At 42.0% G+C, this 18,366-nt stretch overlaps 1 protein-coding gene across 1 annotated transcript; it reads right to left on the bottom strand.

Annotated features, from left to right (window-relative positions):
- Positions 1 to 15,599: 15,599 nt before the first annotated feature.
- On the bottom strand, positions 15,600 to 17,176 carry LOC129593786 (uncharacterized). The gene is made up of 3 exons (XM_055490246.1): positions 16,766 to 17,176; positions 16,157 to 16,340; positions 15,600 to 15,904 (listed from the first exon to the last, which is right to left on the bottom strand). Exons 1-3 carry the CDS (start codon positions 16,982 to 16,984, stop codon positions 15,741 to 15,743), a joined length of 567 nt encoding a protein of 188 aa, XP_055346221.1. The 5' UTR covers positions 16,985 to 17,176; the 3' UTR covers positions 15,600 to 15,740.
- Between the last annotated feature and the right edge of the window lie 1,190 nt (positions 17,177 to 18,366).

Raw genomic sequence — 18,366 nt, 5'->3', positions numbered from 1 at the left:
CCAAGATATTTTGATAAAAATTTCGTTAATGTATGTATTATTGATGACCTACATCTTGAAGAAGACGAGTAAACACGTAGCCCAATTATTTTGCAATGGTGGACGTCATTCTAATACCACTGTCATTTTTCTGACTCAAAACCTTTTCTTCAAGAATGCTTATGCTCGTGACATCAGACTGAATGCCAAAATCATTATCTGTTTCAAAAATCCGCAAGATAGACAACAACTTCAAATTTTGGGAAGGCAATTATTCCCTCAAAAGCAACAGTATTTTGAAGCAGCACTTGCCGGATGTTTAGATAGACCGTACGGCTACATTGTAATTGACTTACAGCACACAACGCCTGATAAATATCGGCTGCGTACGGCTATTTTTGGGAAAACGAAGAAAAATTACCGGAAATTTACATTCCCTCATAATGGAGCGCAGTCACACTGTTTCAAATCTGGACTTACTATCATCTATTGCAAAAGGCAAACCAAAGCTGATCAAAGCAATCATCAAAAACTCTAAAGATACTCTCATTGATGCTATTTCTGAGTGTGCGTTACAAATTGTTGAAGGAGTAGTTCCTGTCACTGAAACAAGCAAATCTGCACGGCTTAAACGTGTGCTGCCGTATGTAAAATTATTATCAAAGCGCAACGTTTCTCGTCGCAAGAAAAGAAATTTCCTTCTAGCAAAAGGTGCCGCGATATTATCTCTGATTTTACCTCCTGTTCTAAGCTTTGTTTTGGGAAAAATTTAAAACTAATATGGCTGCACGTAAAATGTTTCTACTTAACGCTGACCAGTTGGCACAACACAGAGATGCCCAAGCAACAAACCTCTTCAACTTTCCTTCAACACATGCGCATACGGATCGGTTCGCTCAACCATTATATAATGCATATGCGGATGGTAATAATGCTTTACATAATCCTAACTTAACCGCAAAAGAAAAACTAGCTGTGCACGATGATGCTTTTACACGCTATGGAAATATGTTATACCAAGCTACTGCAATGCCACCTGGAAAATTATCTATTCCACAGCCTGTCGACACCACAGACGCAAGCGAACACATTACGAGCAAAATTAAAGATTTATTGCCAAACAAGCAGCAAGGTAACGCTCAGAAGATTTTAAATCATCTTTTGGAACACACGAATTTGAGTGTTGCGGATAATTGGAATATAATTAACGATGGCATGGCGTTACCGGGGACCAATATCGTTGATCTTCTGCGCTGGGTGACAGCGCCAACAAATCCAACCAGCACTTACACACCAACTGGTTTAATGACGTTAATAAATGCGATGAAGTACTCAAACGTTCCAGCAAGTTTAATTTCTAACGCGCAACGGCGTCGCCTATATGAAACGACTGATGGGGATGAGTTTCAAGGTTGGGGAAGTGGTACTCACAGTGGTCGCGTCAGCGTGAATACTACACCAAGTACATCATGGCGACGATACTAAATTCATTACGCTCAATGGGTTTGATGTTTTGCTTACTATTTGTTAAATTTTCGACAGCAACATGAAAATATGTTTTTCACTTTATTACTTTGTACATCGGCAACGAATATTGCAATTTTTTCGGATGACGTTTCAAGCAACGTTCCGGATGTTTACATATGTGTAAAAATCGTCGTGCAAACTTATTTAATAAAACATCATTGCGCTTCAGATTTTTCGGATATTCAAGTTTATCAGTAATAGCACGCAACATAAGACCACGACAAGAATGATATAGAAAATAAATACAAAATAAACCACAAGTTTTAGAGTTAAGATCTTGAAGTTGTATATAATTCTCACCGTAATAGCCATTACATTCAGGGAAGCTATCAGACAAAAATTTGTCGATTTCCACGCCATAGAAGAGCGATGTTTTTCCAAAAGAGTCGAAAAATGTAACGTTGTTTCTGTTTTTTGCGAATATGGCAAGCCAGTGCTCTCCGGGCATGTTATATTTGTCCGAATTAACAATGAGTGCACAAGGAAACCTAGTTTGAATGCCGGATGGCAGTGTGTCCCGTGAATACACGCCTAAAAAATGCTTCGACAGACAGGCGTCGTGTTGAATTATGTCCAGTATTTCGTAGTTATTCATTGTTTTTGTTAGGCACGCTTATAGGGGCAGTAAACATTCCGGCGAGAATCAATTTCTATCAGCGCGTTTCTGTTGTGGTAAATTAAAATTGAATAGGTCTCGGTTGTTGGTGTGGAAAATGTAATTGACAATCCTAAAATTCCTTTGCGAGGTGCATTAATGCATGAATGGTCTCCGACATCCGGTTCTAAATTAAACCCGTAAATTGCGAAGCCCACGTCCCCAGTCGCCTTGCATAAAAGACAAACACGAATTCTTAAACAGCATTCCGGTCGTTTCCATTAAGCTGAGATAACCATCGCGGTAATTGTGATCCCCTAATTCTAAAGGCTTCCTGGGAACGGCTCCCGAGTTGATATAAGTTACAATCTGACCAACTCCAGCAAGAACGAAATTATATGGGTTTCTTGTTAACACGCCGCCAACAGCTTGCGAATGTACAATACCGACAAGAATTTGTTTGGGAATTGTCCGCGGAATAAATCGTCCCGCGACCAATGACTACTTCCGTTCGGGATAGTCATTTCCATAATGTTAGATTCAATGAATGGAATTAAGGCATTACGTTTTTGCAACATAATTTCATGAGCCAGCAAAAATTCTGGGTCCAACCTAATTTTTTCAAACGTAGTGTTGCTCTCTGAATAACGATTTTTAAATCTAGGGCTGGAACGCTTGACATAAGAACAAATTTATCTTTAGCCCGTGTTAAAACAAGTTTCATGTCCACTTTAGTCGGAATCAGACGCTGCTGATTAGCCAAATCAGACGGAAATTTAAAAAACAGACGCAGTGTGATTCCCGCTTTAAGAGCCAGATTTCGGACAACATACGCTTCGTTAACTTTCAAGTCATTATCATTTGGGTCGGGTACTGCTAGCAACAACGTGTCGAATTGACCCGGGGTTTCCGGAACCCATCCAGCATGTGACAGCTGCTCATGGCCATGCTCTCCATAATTAAATAAATTCTCAAAGTACGATGCGTAATGTGATAACGATGGTATCGATGAAACTGATTCGCCGTTAAATAAAAGTTCGTGTCCGCTAAATAAACTACGCGCTAAATTATTCACTGCACCAAAATTTAATGCATCCGCTGGTAGTGCGTTTCCTGAGGTTCGTACACAAACATCCAACAAAATTACACTGTGAGCCAAATCAATCATTTCATCGGGAGTCCCAGCGATTTCCCATGAAAGGGTATCAACATCAAGTATTCCCAATTGGGTTATAAGATACATATTTTGCAGATTCGATAGCCGTTTGGGTAGGCGGAAATGAAAAGTGGTCCAACTCGGACTTTAAACATAGAGGAGCTGATTGAAGATCCATGATTGCCATGTAGCTTTCTATGGAAATTATTTCTGATTCAGTAGAGATTACTCAGAGGAAAACGCAGCTTTTTCTTCTTCGAAGATTTTTTCACTTTTGATTTCTTGTGACGTTTAGCAGCTCGCTTTCTCGGTTTTGCTGGCTGCTTCTTTTTTCGATGGCGACGCTTCCGCTTCGTGATTGGCTTTTCTATATTTTTGACAACTTTTCTGGAGCGAGTTCTGCGCTTTCTTCGCTTTCCGGACCCTCCTGAATTTTACTAGCGATGTTTTGCATAGCTTCCACAGTATGATTCGAGCCGAATCCAACAGAGGCGTCTTGTTATGAAGAACGTCGTTAACAACATTTTTCCCTAACCTTACGAGGTTTGGAAATATTATATTTTTAGCCGTTCTAGCCAAACTACCAAAAAATTCCCAATAGCGCCATATCCAGTTTGTGCATGCCCTTCGCTGTGGTTATATGTTGGTGATAATAGCTGGACATAAACACCTGAGCAGGTATGCTGAACGTTTGGATATCATCCATGATTATTTTTTCCGAAAATGTAACTGAAGTACAGTAGTAGCGCCTTTTCAAATAAAATGTTTTTGCCACTTGCATCCGTTATCGAAAATGAAATTCTGTCAAACTGATTGACGGCAATGTCAGTGTACGATCCACGTTTCGATGCGTTTCCGCCACATGCTTCTTTGACGGACAGCAAAGCTAATAGTGAAACTCTTGAATTATTTAAAATTTGACTTCTTATTAAATCAGAGTGCACAAAAAGGGTGGTTACATCAGAATTTATTGGCTTCGGACATTGTATAAACGTTAAAGCCATTTCATAATCTGACGAGAGTTGCATATAATCGGGTAAATACACGGTAAACTCAGAGGCAGTATTGCCGTTCAGCTTATCAGAAGTAGCAGTAATAGTAAAATCCATGATTGATTATTTAAACAAGCACAAGACCACGTTTAGCTAACTCGGAAACTGAAATCCATTCATCAAATTTTTTATTCCAACCAACATAATGAATAAGGACTTTGTTTCTCTTTTTTCCAATAACAGCGATTTCAGCGGATTCATTCGTTTCTTTCGCCACTTTTTGCAATTCTTCAAGGTAAAATTTTCCTTCTAATTGCTCACCTTTCAAATCTTCCACAAAAAATACCAACCGTCTTCGTATCTTTGCTTTTTTATTCTGTACACTTCAATGGTCCACCCAATCGTGTATCCTTTTCATGGGAAGTTTTTTTAAACTTAATCGAACGTAGTCTCCACATTAATGTTGGTTTTCGAATTTCTTTGTCAAAATATGATTAAGTTTCCACGTTTCTTTCATTATTTTCACGAACTCTGCTTCGCTTTCTTTGTTTACTTCTTTAGGCGTATGGTTCTTTAGTGAGCGATGTGGAGTTATTGTATGAATCAAAATATCTTGTATAACATCAATCCATCTCTTTGATTTGTTAAATGTGAGATAGCGAAATAATTTTGTTGAAATTGTTCTGTTAAGACGTTCCACTAAACCGGCTTTAATTTCAGCGTTCTGAGTAGAAAAATGATCAATATTATACTCTTTTAACAAACCGGAAACATGTTGGTTGTAAAACTCTTTTCCCAGGTCCGTTTGCAGTCGCACTGGTTGAAAACCGCAACGTTGACGTGAAACAATTGAAGAGTCATACAGCTTTACTGTAGTTATATCCTTTTGTACAGCATGAAAGAAGTTTTCTGATGCCACCGAAACCCCCAGGTGATGCTGGGTTAAGATAAATTTTTTCAACAATGATTCCATGAATGATTTTAACCAATTTTTTGTCCAAACCTTTAGGAAGAGCGTTATCCAAAACTGTTTACGCATCAGCGGTCTCCAGATAGTCAGGCATTTATAATATAAAATACAAGTGCAGATTTTATTCTTTTCGCCTGTATATTCCTCGAAAACCTGGTTGAAAATTCTTTTCAGCTTTCTTTGTTGAGAGTGTTTAATAAAATATAAAGACCTGAAGACTTTAAATTACGATCATTGAGTCGGTTTTGCATGAATGCTCCAGTGACACAGAATAACACCCTTGCAGGCCAAACGCTCCGATTGCATGAACTGCTGGTTCATCAAATACGCAACGATAAATTTGAAGGCAGAGACACTGCGTTTATACAAAAGGATTTTGATCATGTACTGGTAAGCGAGAACTTCCGGAAGAACAAAGCCCTGACACAAGCTCGCTTTTCAAACGCCCATTATTTTCGGCTCTCAAATGCGACATTTTAGGTTTAAAATTGAACAAACCAACTGATGAGTGAAATGTCAAGCACGTGGCGTTGTATCTGTTGCGCGTCCATCTTGGCAACAATTTTTTATTTTTCTTTCTGACCAATCGCGTGTGGCCTAAATAGTTGGGGCTGCCCACAAGTACACTGATGATAATCGGCTGTGTCCGGCTACCAACAAAAGATTGCAAATTTTAGATCTCTCCATTTGTATTTGATTTAGTAAGGGATTCTTATATTTTTGCAATGGACGCAGCATTTGAAATTAGATATAAAGAGTACATTGAGGCTCTGAGGAATGAGTTTCGTGAAATCGGTAGTATTGATGGCGCGACAGTGTATTATTTAAATTGCAGTGTTATGGTGTTAGTGACTTGGTGTGACCGGAAGGTGAAAATGGTTACAACCCTTGAACCAAACGTTGTCGATTTGGACCTCATTGAAAAGAACGGCATCTGTCTACACGATCTAGAAATGGCACAGTTATTCCGAATTTTTGAAGATCGCTCGGTCATTGATAATATGCATCTGGCTCGTACGGTTGGTACTGCTCAAACGATCTCTTTCCGTGGAAAGCGAAACACCACCGTGACGTGTTTTCCAACGCCACTTGAAACTAGTGTCGACAAAGAACAATGTATTCGGATTGCACAAGGGGTGAAGTCTATCGCGGGAACTTGGTCAACGTTGTGTTACTTACTTCACCGTTTGGAGAATGAACTAGGACAGGAATTGCCGCTGGGACATTTCAACAAGCCGGAAGCCTGGGATATGGAAATTTCTGCATTGCACATGGCAGAATGCATATTGGAATAATTTGTGTGCACTCATTGGTATTGCAAATTTCATCATTCTTGTTCGATCTTATTAGTTTGACATTATTTGTGTAGAAACGGAAAAGCAAATAATCTCTGTGTACACTCAGTTTTGAATAATTATAATTGTAAATATTTCTGCGCTATCGCTTTTTGCTCGGCTTTACTTTGAAAGAAGACAATGTCAACCGATGTTTCACATTTTTTAATATAATAAATGCAAAGAATATTCAGTTGTTCGACAGAAAAAGTAGAAAATCAAAAAGAACACAGTATACACTTTGACGCCATTTTTGACGCCATAACACAAATAAAGATACGCAAACCAGAATTAGTAGAAATTATGCTAATCCACTAAGGATTCGAGAGCCACATCATCGTCAATGTTTTCATACAACATAGCAGGGTGTATTTTCAAGCAAATTAAATACGAGATCCATTTCCTTTCGAGCCGATTTTAGGAAAGGGAATATTTTCATATCCGTGCGGGTACGTTACAAAATTTTCTCCGATCACTCTGCTGGTAAATGTGCATCCCACGCGCCGCTGCAAAGGCACAGTTTGGATGGTAAAGTCCGTGGTGTTCCGTTTGAACGTTATGTCATCGCATGCTTGGACAGTTGATGGGCCAGTGCTGAATAACATGTCCCGTAGCACCGATCCATGGAAACGATCCTTCAGCGCTTCGGTTTTTGGAATACCTTTGCATTTAATACGTTCTTCTCCGGTAGACATCATTTGGCAGTACGTTTTCTTTGCCAGTGCCAACCATTCGACGAAATAATTACCACCCAGATCATCGGAAAACTCGCCCAACAGATCTCCAAGAGGTGGATCTGGCTTTTCCGGTTCACTAACAAACATAACGGAGTCCGTGTCGCAATAAAGAAGACGATCCTCAACTAGCCGTAGTTGTTGCAACAGCTTCAGTTGAGCCAAACCAGTAGTGAAAACACCAATGTACGGATTGCATCGTTTGTTTGGCGCAGCCTAAAAGAAATAAAATGCGGTGCTGAATAAAACTGACAAAAATCAATCCGAAATAAATATAATACCCAGTTTTCTTTTCCATATAGGTGACATCCAACGCTTTGCCGTTATTCACGATCCGAACATCTTTTGTTTCGAACGATGTATTGAAAACGATGTCCTTCATTTGCTTATAAGTAGTGCAGTATTTATGTTGCTGGTACAGCGCTTTCATAACAAATCTATAAAAATTTACTATAACAGCACCTTTTCAAAATATTAAATTTATTGTCTTTACCTGCCCCACACGGCGTTCACCCAAATTTTCGCACAGTACTTTGCGCCTGGATTTAGCTGCACTTCGTCAGGTTCAAAAACAATTCCTAGCTTTTCGGCGTAGTTGCGGCAGTACTCCCATTTCTCTTCCTCCGTCACGATGTGCGCCGGAAACCCGCTGTTCACAATTTTGCCACGGATTAAGTCGAATAAACTGAGCAAAATTCCTCCGTCTTTGGTTTCAGGATTGAATTGCGATGTTTCTTCGAAATGGTGGATTTCAAAAATGTTGCTGATTTTATACCCGTCTGATACCGCTTGTTCCATCAAGGAGTAATCCATGCACCTTCAAGTTCCCGTTGTTCATCTGTGTGCTCACACTGTTTGGCAATATTCACTTCTTCTGAACATGATCTGCATAACGTGTAGACGGTTCTTCCATCTTTCAGTCGCATTGGCAACGTCGGCACAAACAAATTCTTAGGGGAAGTACACGACAGTAAATTACGCCATAATATTCCGATAAGTCGAACGGGTCGCCGAAGTTATTGTAAAGAATCGTAGGATGACCCACAGGATACTTTCCGTACACCATTATTGATGGGTACAGGGATATGAAATCAAAGCTTTTCCTTTCAGCGGTGGCGGAATTTCTTTATACATGGCAAAATTTCAGTCCTTCCGCCGAACAAGTGGTCACGAACGTTCAGTGGCGGTCGAAATTCTTTTGCGGGATGATTTTTCCATTTTAACCAATTCGTCGTACTCGCATTCCCAGATCCCCACAAACCGGCCATAGCTCTCAATCCTCCTTTTAATTCTCAGTGTTTCCTCTCGCAATTCGCCATACGTACGCATTCTGACCGTGTTCATTTTCCGTTGGTCAGGAAAGCATTTCTTGCAACCGTGCCAAAAGCAACCGTAGAACTGATAGCACGTTCCGGTGGGTTCCCAAAATCCATCAACACATATTTTGTCGTCTAAGAACTTTTCACCTGCAGCTGAACGAGCAGTCTGAAGGAATTCCCGGTTGTTTCTTTTGCAACTGTCTTTCGATATGCGACAACCACTGAAATCCTTTGAAACTTTGATTTTGTCGTCCGCCGTAACCACCTGGAGGAATAATCCCGATGGTGTTCGGTTTCAAGTAGTGAACTTGGAAAGCCAAAGCACTGCTGAAGGATTTGTTACAGAATCGAATGGATCAATACCAGGAACATATCCATGAAGTTTTTGCGAGTGATCCGGCAACATTCTCTTAAAACCAAAACGTCGTTCACGCAGTATTTCTTGCATTCCTCCAGGAGGTTGTAGTTACTCCCAAACGTATTAACCGATCGTCATACCACTTTTCAAATTCCTCAAACGTGACATCCTTGAGCAGTTCAAATTCTTCCTGCGTGACACTTTTCCATTTGAGTTTTTGAGCCATGATATGATTTTCAACATTTTTTTGACGCCATGAAAATAAAAAAAAAATTTTATATTTTTGTTACCTGGCAACGGTCCATGATAATTTTGGTTTGCTGGTGTGTTGAACGCGTACGGAAAATATCCTTTCAGTACTAAATGGTCAATTCCCAAATCCTTTGGAAGCTCGGAAAGAGAACGTGGCATAAAAGAGAGCGTGTCGATGAACTTGCACTTCAGCCCGGGAATTTTCAACATTGTAATACTGGAACCATCTTGAATTTTTTCAACGATGTGGCCTTCCTTTTCTAATCCACTAAGGATGAAAAAATTGTCGTATCGTTTTCCGTTGTGTGATAAAAGGTGCACGATCGGCAGTTTTTAAAATCCATTCAAGTAGCTCAGAAACACATCCGTATCCACTGAAACAAATCTCGAACGAATCATCGTCCAAGCACATCATGGCCACGACCATCGGCTGGTGATATCGACTGTTGTCGAGACATGTTTCAAAATCAAAAACAAATTTTTTGTTCTCGAAACGGGCTTGCTGTTTTCCGTCTGCTTTGGAAATCATAGATCCGAAATCTTCACACTCATCATCAGTGTCATCGCTAACGTCTTCCTTTGCATCATCGCAAAACTCTTCGCTAGCTGCGTCACTTTCCGCATCATCGTCCAAAAAATCCGACACGGCATCATCTTCAGATGCGAAAGGTTTACTTTCTGCAACCGCATGAGTCTTGGGTTTTGCTTTCTTGTTTGCGCTTTCTCTCGTTTAAAATATAGCACAAATGGTTAGGAAGAACAAATTCTTTACAATCAGGCACAGCGTCGCATAGCAGACATGTGGGTCCGAGTACTTCCGGCCAGGCGGATTTATATACCTGAATAATTTAGCCTTTAACGTCGCAAAATAGAGTTCAATATAACTGTTATCAACTACGTAGAAGAGGGTTTTATTAAAATTGTAATAATTACCTGTTACAGTCTTCACATTTTTTCCAGGCGTTGCAGATTGTCAGATCTTTCGTCCGGTGCGCAATTCTTTGTTTATGCTTTTCGAAGCACTCATCAGAAGAAAATTCCGGTTGCAATCGTTACAAACTTTTTTAACATAATCATTAAGATGACAGTCGGACTGCATGCAACCGTAGCAAGGGCGAAAACACTTGTGATCTTTTTCTCAATCAGGTGGGAATAAAAGTTCCACGCAGGTGAGACATCTTGCCTCATGAATCCGGAGGCATAAGTCCCCGGCCAGGCATGCGCATACTGTGTGTTGTGTGTTTTTTATGGAAACAATACTTTTCGAACGCTCAAGCAATTCATCGACTTTAAACATTAATCGACCTTTTGGCTGATAAGCGACCGTGTCCAAGAATATTACGGCACAGCGTGAAAGTAATTCTTAAGTCGTCGGTAAAAGAGTAAAAATTTGCACCATTTTGCATAATGCGGACACTTAGTTGGATGATAAAATCAGGAGTTAGTTGACTCACCGGCATCACCGGCGTTGAGAATGCACGATTCGCTAGTTCGGGATGCTCAAAAAACGAGGCGCACTCTGTCACTGCCATTCGCTTGATGGTAAGCTAAAAGCTCCTCCAGAAGTTGACTGAAGAGTTCACGTACTTCCGCCGACACCGCCATCAGAGACATTGGTTGAGGATTGAGCCGAAATATGAGGGTAAAACTGTCTTCCGTGGTGCGAAAGTTGTCTGCAGTCGTAATGCGCCGTGTGTTTTGGTTGATTTGGTACAGTTTTCTGTTTCTAAAATAAACTAAGATTTTATTGCGCTGTTGTTGCTGTTTGTGCTAGCGTGATATGCATACAGTTACAGATCTCCAAACAGTACAGTTTTATTTAATTTTATCTTGAGGCATAAATATAATGTCCAGCATATGTATCATGCATATACATGCATCGAGCCAAATATCAATATTCAACATATGAGAATAATAACACAATTAATGATAAACAGAAACAGCACACAGTTCTGAAACACACGCTGAATACAGATCATAAGCAGGTTAACATTGAGCAGTGAAACATGCATAAAAAATCAAATATCCAGCATCAATATGTTTATACAGTTTCACATAAACCACAGAATTAATTTTAGCGGCTAGATCATAATATCGTACGGTCAGTATAAATAAAACGATAACAAGCAACTAAACATAATTATATCGCATAGATAATAACAGCGCTGAGGCAAAATAATTAGCGTCGCCGAAACTTACTGAGTTCCATTATTATTATTATTATCTCCGTTGACGACGCTTCCGTGCCCATGATTGTCGTTCCCGTTATTATCGAAGCGATGCCCATTGTTGTTGTGGTTTCCGTTTCCGTTCAAACCGAAGCCGTGCTCATTGTTGGCATTCCCGATACCAAAACCGTGCATGATGTTCATCATCATGTCGTACTCCCGCTGATACGCATTCGGCTCATACCAGTGCGGAAATGGTTGTCCAAATCCTGGCATACCGGGATAGTATCCAGGCATAGCCGGGATATATCCTGGAACTCCCCACGGACGTACTAGCTGGAGGGACACGTTCGGCCTTATCGTCATTTCGGCACGTGGAACTGCTGCTGCGGTCTGCGAAGTGCTGGGGCGCGGTCCCGGCATGACCGGTGGACGCCTCAATCCGGGTATAACCACAGGCGGCCACGGCCGCGGAGCAGGGGGAGCGCTAAGCACACCTCGAGGAAGTCCAGCTCCGTACTGTACGGGCGATGCTGGCATATTTGCAAAGCGCTCATGGATCGCCTTTCGTTTTTTGTACGGCGCCGGTGGCGCTTGCTTCCGGTTGCCAGGTGGAGCAAGATACGTCTGCACAAGAGGCTTCCGTTTCTTAGCCTGAGATGATGAAACGATGACAATATCATCATCGTGCTCGTCGGCTTGATCAGGATTTTCCCATTGCGCTGAATACATATAAACATATTATAGATGGCGTCAAAAACGGCGTCAAACTTTTTCTATGTGATATCAAAATTTATATGCGGCATAAGAAGTCGTACGTTGCGTTAAAAAACCGATACTGTACTAATTTATACTAAATATAATAATATTAAGTCAGTTTACTTACGGCTGTTGACCGGAATTCGACCGTTGGATGGCTCCCGGACCGGATCATCTACGAGAATGACATCGCTATCATCCGCTTTTAATTCCGGTCGGGTGTTCTCGCTCTCTAAAAACAGTACATGGTTGATAAATGTGTAAATGAATTTGACAGAAAACATTTGGTACCCGCAGAAGTGTTTGTCGAAGGCGTTGAATCACGGCTTCCGCGATGTTGCCCACTTGTACCGTCAATATTGGCCATGGCTACCAGATAAGCGAAATAAATTTTCGTTTCACCTAATTTTAATGTAGTATGCACGTACCAGCTTCAACTTCGGTGTTGGTAATTTCCGGCCATGCTTCTTTGGCCATAGCTGACAAAAATGTTCGGTCAAAAATAGCGCTTAGGTTTAAATCGTCCACGTCGATGTCGTTGGTACAGCCGGTATTCGGCGTGGAAGTTGCACGAGAATCCATGTCCAGATAAAAACTCAAAACTTACAACGGCTTTGAAAATCTAAACTGAAAGTGTGCCGTTTGTCGGCAAACTCACGTCTGGTCAACCATCTTACAAGATTGCAATTTGAAAATTTTATTGCATTTTGAATCAGTTTATTGGTTACGCTTTGCTTTGCGTACGCGCCATGCCTGGTCAAGAGCAAACAACGGTGCGATGTGGTGCACGTGTGGTGAAAGCCGATCAAAAGCTAACACAAGTGTCAATTTCCCCTTGTAAATTTTATGACATCCAATGCAAAGAGAGCAAATGCTAACGAGTTCGTATGTCACACCTTAACTGGTTGTACTTGAGAACATAAATGATATGTGTGGACAGAAACTTTGTGTGTGAGCAGAAAAAATTTGACTTAATATTTTCCGTGCGAGTGGTAGTACTAATTTATTGTTCGTTCATCGCATTTTTCGTTTTTAAATACCATGAAGTGAACATTTGTAAAATGAGGCAATGCAATACATGCGCTTGCAGATTTATATAAATGTACTTAAAAACGTGTGAAAATGGAACGTTGAAATTTATGCGTTGTTCAAAATTTACACTGCGGCATAAAACGTGGCATGACAATTGTAAAAACCAATTCCATGATACATAAAAATATGGAAGCATTTAGCAAAGACACTTCATATAGCAGCAAACAAGTGCGAAAACAACAAAACAGGCAGTACGACATGAAAAACGTTTCATTCCTGGTTGATCCGTCCGTAATGCTTGCCATTGTGCTGGAGAATAATGCGTCCGCCCGGCGCGAACTTAATATAAGGACGTTGTGGTTCCGTCCGGTTAGCAGCTGCGTCAGGTTCATCGCGAGCAAAGTAGTCGCACGGATCGCGTGGATCATTGCCCAGTTGGCCTCTCACATGGCGCAAGCACTCCTGCCGGGCCTTGGAGATGGTTTCATGACAGAAGATGTGGACTGCGGATTTGTCGGTGGCCTCGTGGTAACAGTAGCCGCATGAATAGCCGCCAACCTTCAGCACTTGTTCCATTTTTCGCTTAAGAGCAGCGCGCTTCCTCGCGTCGTCCTCACGCCACTTTGGCAGAAGGCGATCCGGATGGTCGGGAGCAGCCAACGGGATCTTACTGGCATCAAGATCCCCCAAGTCACACAGCTCCATCAAGAACCGGCCGTACCAACTGCCGGAAACAAAAATTCGTCCATTGGGACCAATGATCTTGACGGATTTGGTCAGATCAAAGTAGGCGACGGAATCATCGTACACCACGGTGGCGAGCTTGCCTCGAGTACGCTCCACCCCAGGACCGCTGGTACGAGCCCTCTTGGCGGGATTCTTCAGCTTTTCAACCTAGAAACAACAAGCACTCAAATTGACATACGGTGTGGAAATTTATATGTGGCGTCAAAATTTATATGTGGCGTCAAATTTTGCTTACCTGTTTTTCATAGTACGCGAACTTGCTGGGATCGTCAGAATCACCCGCGTCTTCTTCTTCGGTGTCTTCTTCTTCCGAGTCTTCTTCCTCCTCCTCTTCATCATCCTCCACGGGTGCCACAGGCATTCGCTTCCCCACATTTACACGGTTTTTGATCCGTGGGTCATGCGGGGGACGTCGCCATGGAGCCTTCTAAACCAAGCAACAAAATGTATAACGAAATAAATAATTATAGCACGTATGAAACGTAGTTGTTGATCATACACAGCTAAATTTAATAATTTTAAATAGTTAAATTTGCGCAAGCTTCTTGCCATTGAGTACAGGTTGTTGCCAAATAAAAGTACAAGGCTAAATGTGCCAGCACGTACAAAAACCACAAAAAAATAAAAGTTTTTAATTTGTGTACCTGTACACCACTGGTCCCAGCGATCGGTGCTGAGGATGACGGCGGGGCCACAGGTGCTGCAGCAGAAGACGCTGGAGAACCATTGCCCGTAGAAGCGGAAGACGGCGGTTCAGCATTTGCAGGTGCGGCAGTTGATGGTGCTGTGGCCGCAGTTGTGGATGCCGATGGTGCAGACGGTGATGCGCGTGCAGCAATCTCCTGTATACGCGGGGATCGACGCTGGCCGTCAGATGCAGCTGCAGGTGTGTCCATGTTGCAGGCGAGAATGAGAACGGTAAAAAAAAACAACCAAATCACAGCCACACAAAAAAAGCACGACGAAATATCGCGAGGTCAGACTTCGCTAAAATGCAGGCCAAAAAGCAGACCGTGTGCAGATTTGCGGAAAATCAGAAATGCCAACGCTGATGAGTGGTGAAATGCAAATGAGCAGATCGGCAAATGCACGTGTATCTGTACAGTAATTAAGACTGGCAGCAGCAGCACATCCTGGTTCTGCGCTTATCAGATCGGCTGATCATCAGTGCCTTCTCTCTGTTCTGTGTCTCGAGAAAGATTTTATTACCGGTCAGCGTGCTCGTAAAGTACGGAATGTACGGCAATAAAATGTGGAATGTGTTTGCACAGGTGTGTGTACATAGGTTTTTTTACGTCTCCCTATTCCCTATCAAAAGTTTGTTTACTTAGAGTTTTTTACTTCTCCCTGTTCCCTATCACCGCCGGTCGTAAATAAGTCGTAAAGAAGTTTAAAATCGCATGTGCTTCTACTATAGTTGCACGTGCATTTGCACAATAAGGTCATCTTCAGTCCGTGACCGTAAACTATTACTGATTTAAGAAGTCACACCAACGATAATTTTTTTAAAAATAAACGTACCAATTGGCATAATCAGAAGATTTGTAGTAGTGTGTGTGCCTTGATGATTATTGTACATGAAACAACATTAGAAGATCATTAATTTACAATCCAAGCAATATTTCCAAACTACCAGTGAGATTCAGACAGTGTACAGCTTTACATTCGGTTGTCCGGATCACGCCCGTATTAACATACTACCAACAGTTCCGACGCTCCTGGAACTCAATTACGAATTATAATTTATTTTGCTGTTTCCGTACGCCGATGCTTGAACGGGCACAGAAATTGCGGTAAGTCCACAATGCTTGTCAGTTCTTAAGGGAGATGGTCAAACAGGTAGGAGCGTGTTGAGGGCGGCCGTGGACGGACGTCGACAATGATACTGTTGAGGAAGTTGTGCCGGCCACATCGGCACGAGCCACCCGATGCTAACACTGGCGTTCCTTTTTCCTTCGGAATTATCTTTTGCAGTTCCGCTTCTAGAGAAGTGAGTGCAATATACTGACATTTCATACATTCTTTGTATTTAATATTAATTATCCACGCTGCACAACTACTCCATAAACGCGAGTATCTGCCAAAGCGACTCCAGTTTCACGTTACGTATAAGCTACGGTAGCGCTGGTACCATGACGTAACATGGTAAGAACGTAGCAAGTGTAGCAAAGGATGATTAAAAATAAAAGGTATCCTCATTGCAGTTGGTGCTGTTATTTTCAATGCAGTCTTACCTAGCAGATTAACCAATCCCTCCCAAAATGCTTCCCCCAGTGGACGGACGGCAGTGGTCGCATCGTGGGTCAGGACATTCTGCGAGCATACCAGACGATGGTACAGGAAGCGGTCTATGAGACGCCCGATCGCGCCCTCTCGTAGACACTGCGCTTTACCGCTGATGTTGACCGACAGCGGTGCCTAGAATCCAAATCCACAAAAAAATGAAGGGCGTATACAACGAACCGCTGATCACAAAAATTTCTCAGGTGTGCTTTCTATGTCTTGAACACATCATTTACAAAACAAATCGGTTTCATGATATGAGATGATAAGGTCATCTTTGCTCAATACGGTTGACTGACCCAGGCCGTGATGCCTTAGACATACAGAATTGCAGGTATTTGCAGAATTTGACTATCGGGTTCTAATTACTTTTCAGCTGTCCAGCAAATAATGAACACAAAAACCGTACTCAACGCATCAGTAAAAAGCGTTTAATCATCAGTGAATTAAGTTCAATATACATCAATACATGCATCTTCTATGAAAAGCCATACTGTACAATTTAAACAGTTATATAATAACTGTATAAAATAACTGTATAAACGACGTTTCTGGCTTACTTTATCAGTTATTGCAGTGTTAGCGGCACTGCGCGTTGGAGGAATCATTGGAGGCATCATAGGCAGCGTGGTCAACAATGGCATCCGTTTGGCATCAGCATTTTGCGACTGTTCCGGCACTCTGAAGGCATAAATGCCCTGCATCCTGAAACGGCCACATCCAGCTACTAGCAGCCAGTACAGCAGTATTGCCACGTAAAACAAAACAAGGCGCTCCATGTTTTTCAAGTTTTTGCAAGAGGCCGAAATGACCGAGAATGGGTTAGGTCTACGTATTTAAATAACACGTGTACTGTGTGACATTTGCATCATGCAGATTACGTTGTTGTTGGGCCGCTTAATTGACGCGACTACAGGCAGCCCTGCACGGTATCGTCAACTAAGAACAGGACATGTGGTACTCGCTTATGATTATAATTGAAGGCGTCCGTTGTTCCTGCGGTACTGATCACGCAAGAAGTGGATCCCATCATACACTGTGTAACGCAGAGCAAGTACGCTCCCAACAACAGTGGCCATAACGTGCCCTTTAATTTTACTCACCCAGAGATTACGGGTTGTGTTGTGATTACCAAGTAACCGCGGATTTTCGCTGTAATACGCCGCTGAATTGTTGTATGCATGAAGCCAATGAACGCATCCCAGCTGCTGATGAGCAGATAATGAGCGTAGGTGTTAAATTAAATTACTTGATCTTGTGGTGACGGTGGCTGTAAGCGCCGGTTGGGTGTGGGTTAGGAGCGCCTCGAAGCAGGACAGTGACGGCCCGATTTTGACTCCTACACTTAATTACAACGCCCTAATGATTTTCTTAATGGGATTAGGTTGGTTCGGTGGGCTCGTGTGGGCAGAGGCTTACTGCGGTTGTGTAGGTACAGTATGTGCACCCTGAGTTCTGGAGCGTTGTACCAATCTTTATGCATTAATATTATTACGTTTAGCATCATGTACACCTTACAGTAACCGTTTGTCCACTTCCACACAGTTCCTATGGCGTCATGTTCTTAAAGCTTGCCTCACTATAACTTACCGTTGCATTTAATGTGAGACACTATTACTGAAATCATGCAGAAAAATTTCGGCCAAGCCCAAATCCCGCCTTAAAAGAGCTTTTACAAAAGCCGGAATTAATTGAACCACAGGCGGGCTATGTCTCGTGACTTCGAAAAAGTGATTAAAACTACGCATTGACATTGTCTTGATCTTTATACGTAAATCGCTTTGACGAAAACAGCAGTTCTGATTGTGAGAAACAGATGCTGAAGCACATCATACTGTATGCGCAGTCAAATGCGCCGGAGTCATAATAATATCTACAACTGCCAATTACATATGCTGGGGTCTGCGAGTTACAGACTGCAGTGCTGATACTTTGAAATGCCGAAAAAGTTTTTCCATATTAAGGCAGCGCCGGACACGGATCGGAAGTAACTTTATTGGTTTTTTGGCCCAAATTGCGTAGCTCAGGCGTTGGTGACCGACGCACGGACGCAGCGCCGCAGCGAATCCCATAAGCCCTTTCCGTAACAACCCCCTCCCTAGAAACAAAAGGGAAGGGCGGGCGGGAGATGCGATTTGACGTGCAGTACATTCAGGGTAGC

This window comes from Paramacrobiotus metropolitanus, unplaced genomic scaffold, assembly GCF_019649055.1.
Source record: "Paramacrobiotus metropolitanus isolate TYO unplaced genomic scaffold, Prichtersi_v1.0 Parri_scaffold0000063, whole genome shotgun sequence".
Classification (NCBI taxonomy): Eukaryota; Metazoa; Tardigrada; class Eutardigrada; order Parachela; family Macrobiotidae; genus Paramacrobiotus; species Paramacrobiotus metropolitanus.
This window is presented reverse-complemented; position numbering and strand designations above follow the sequence as displayed.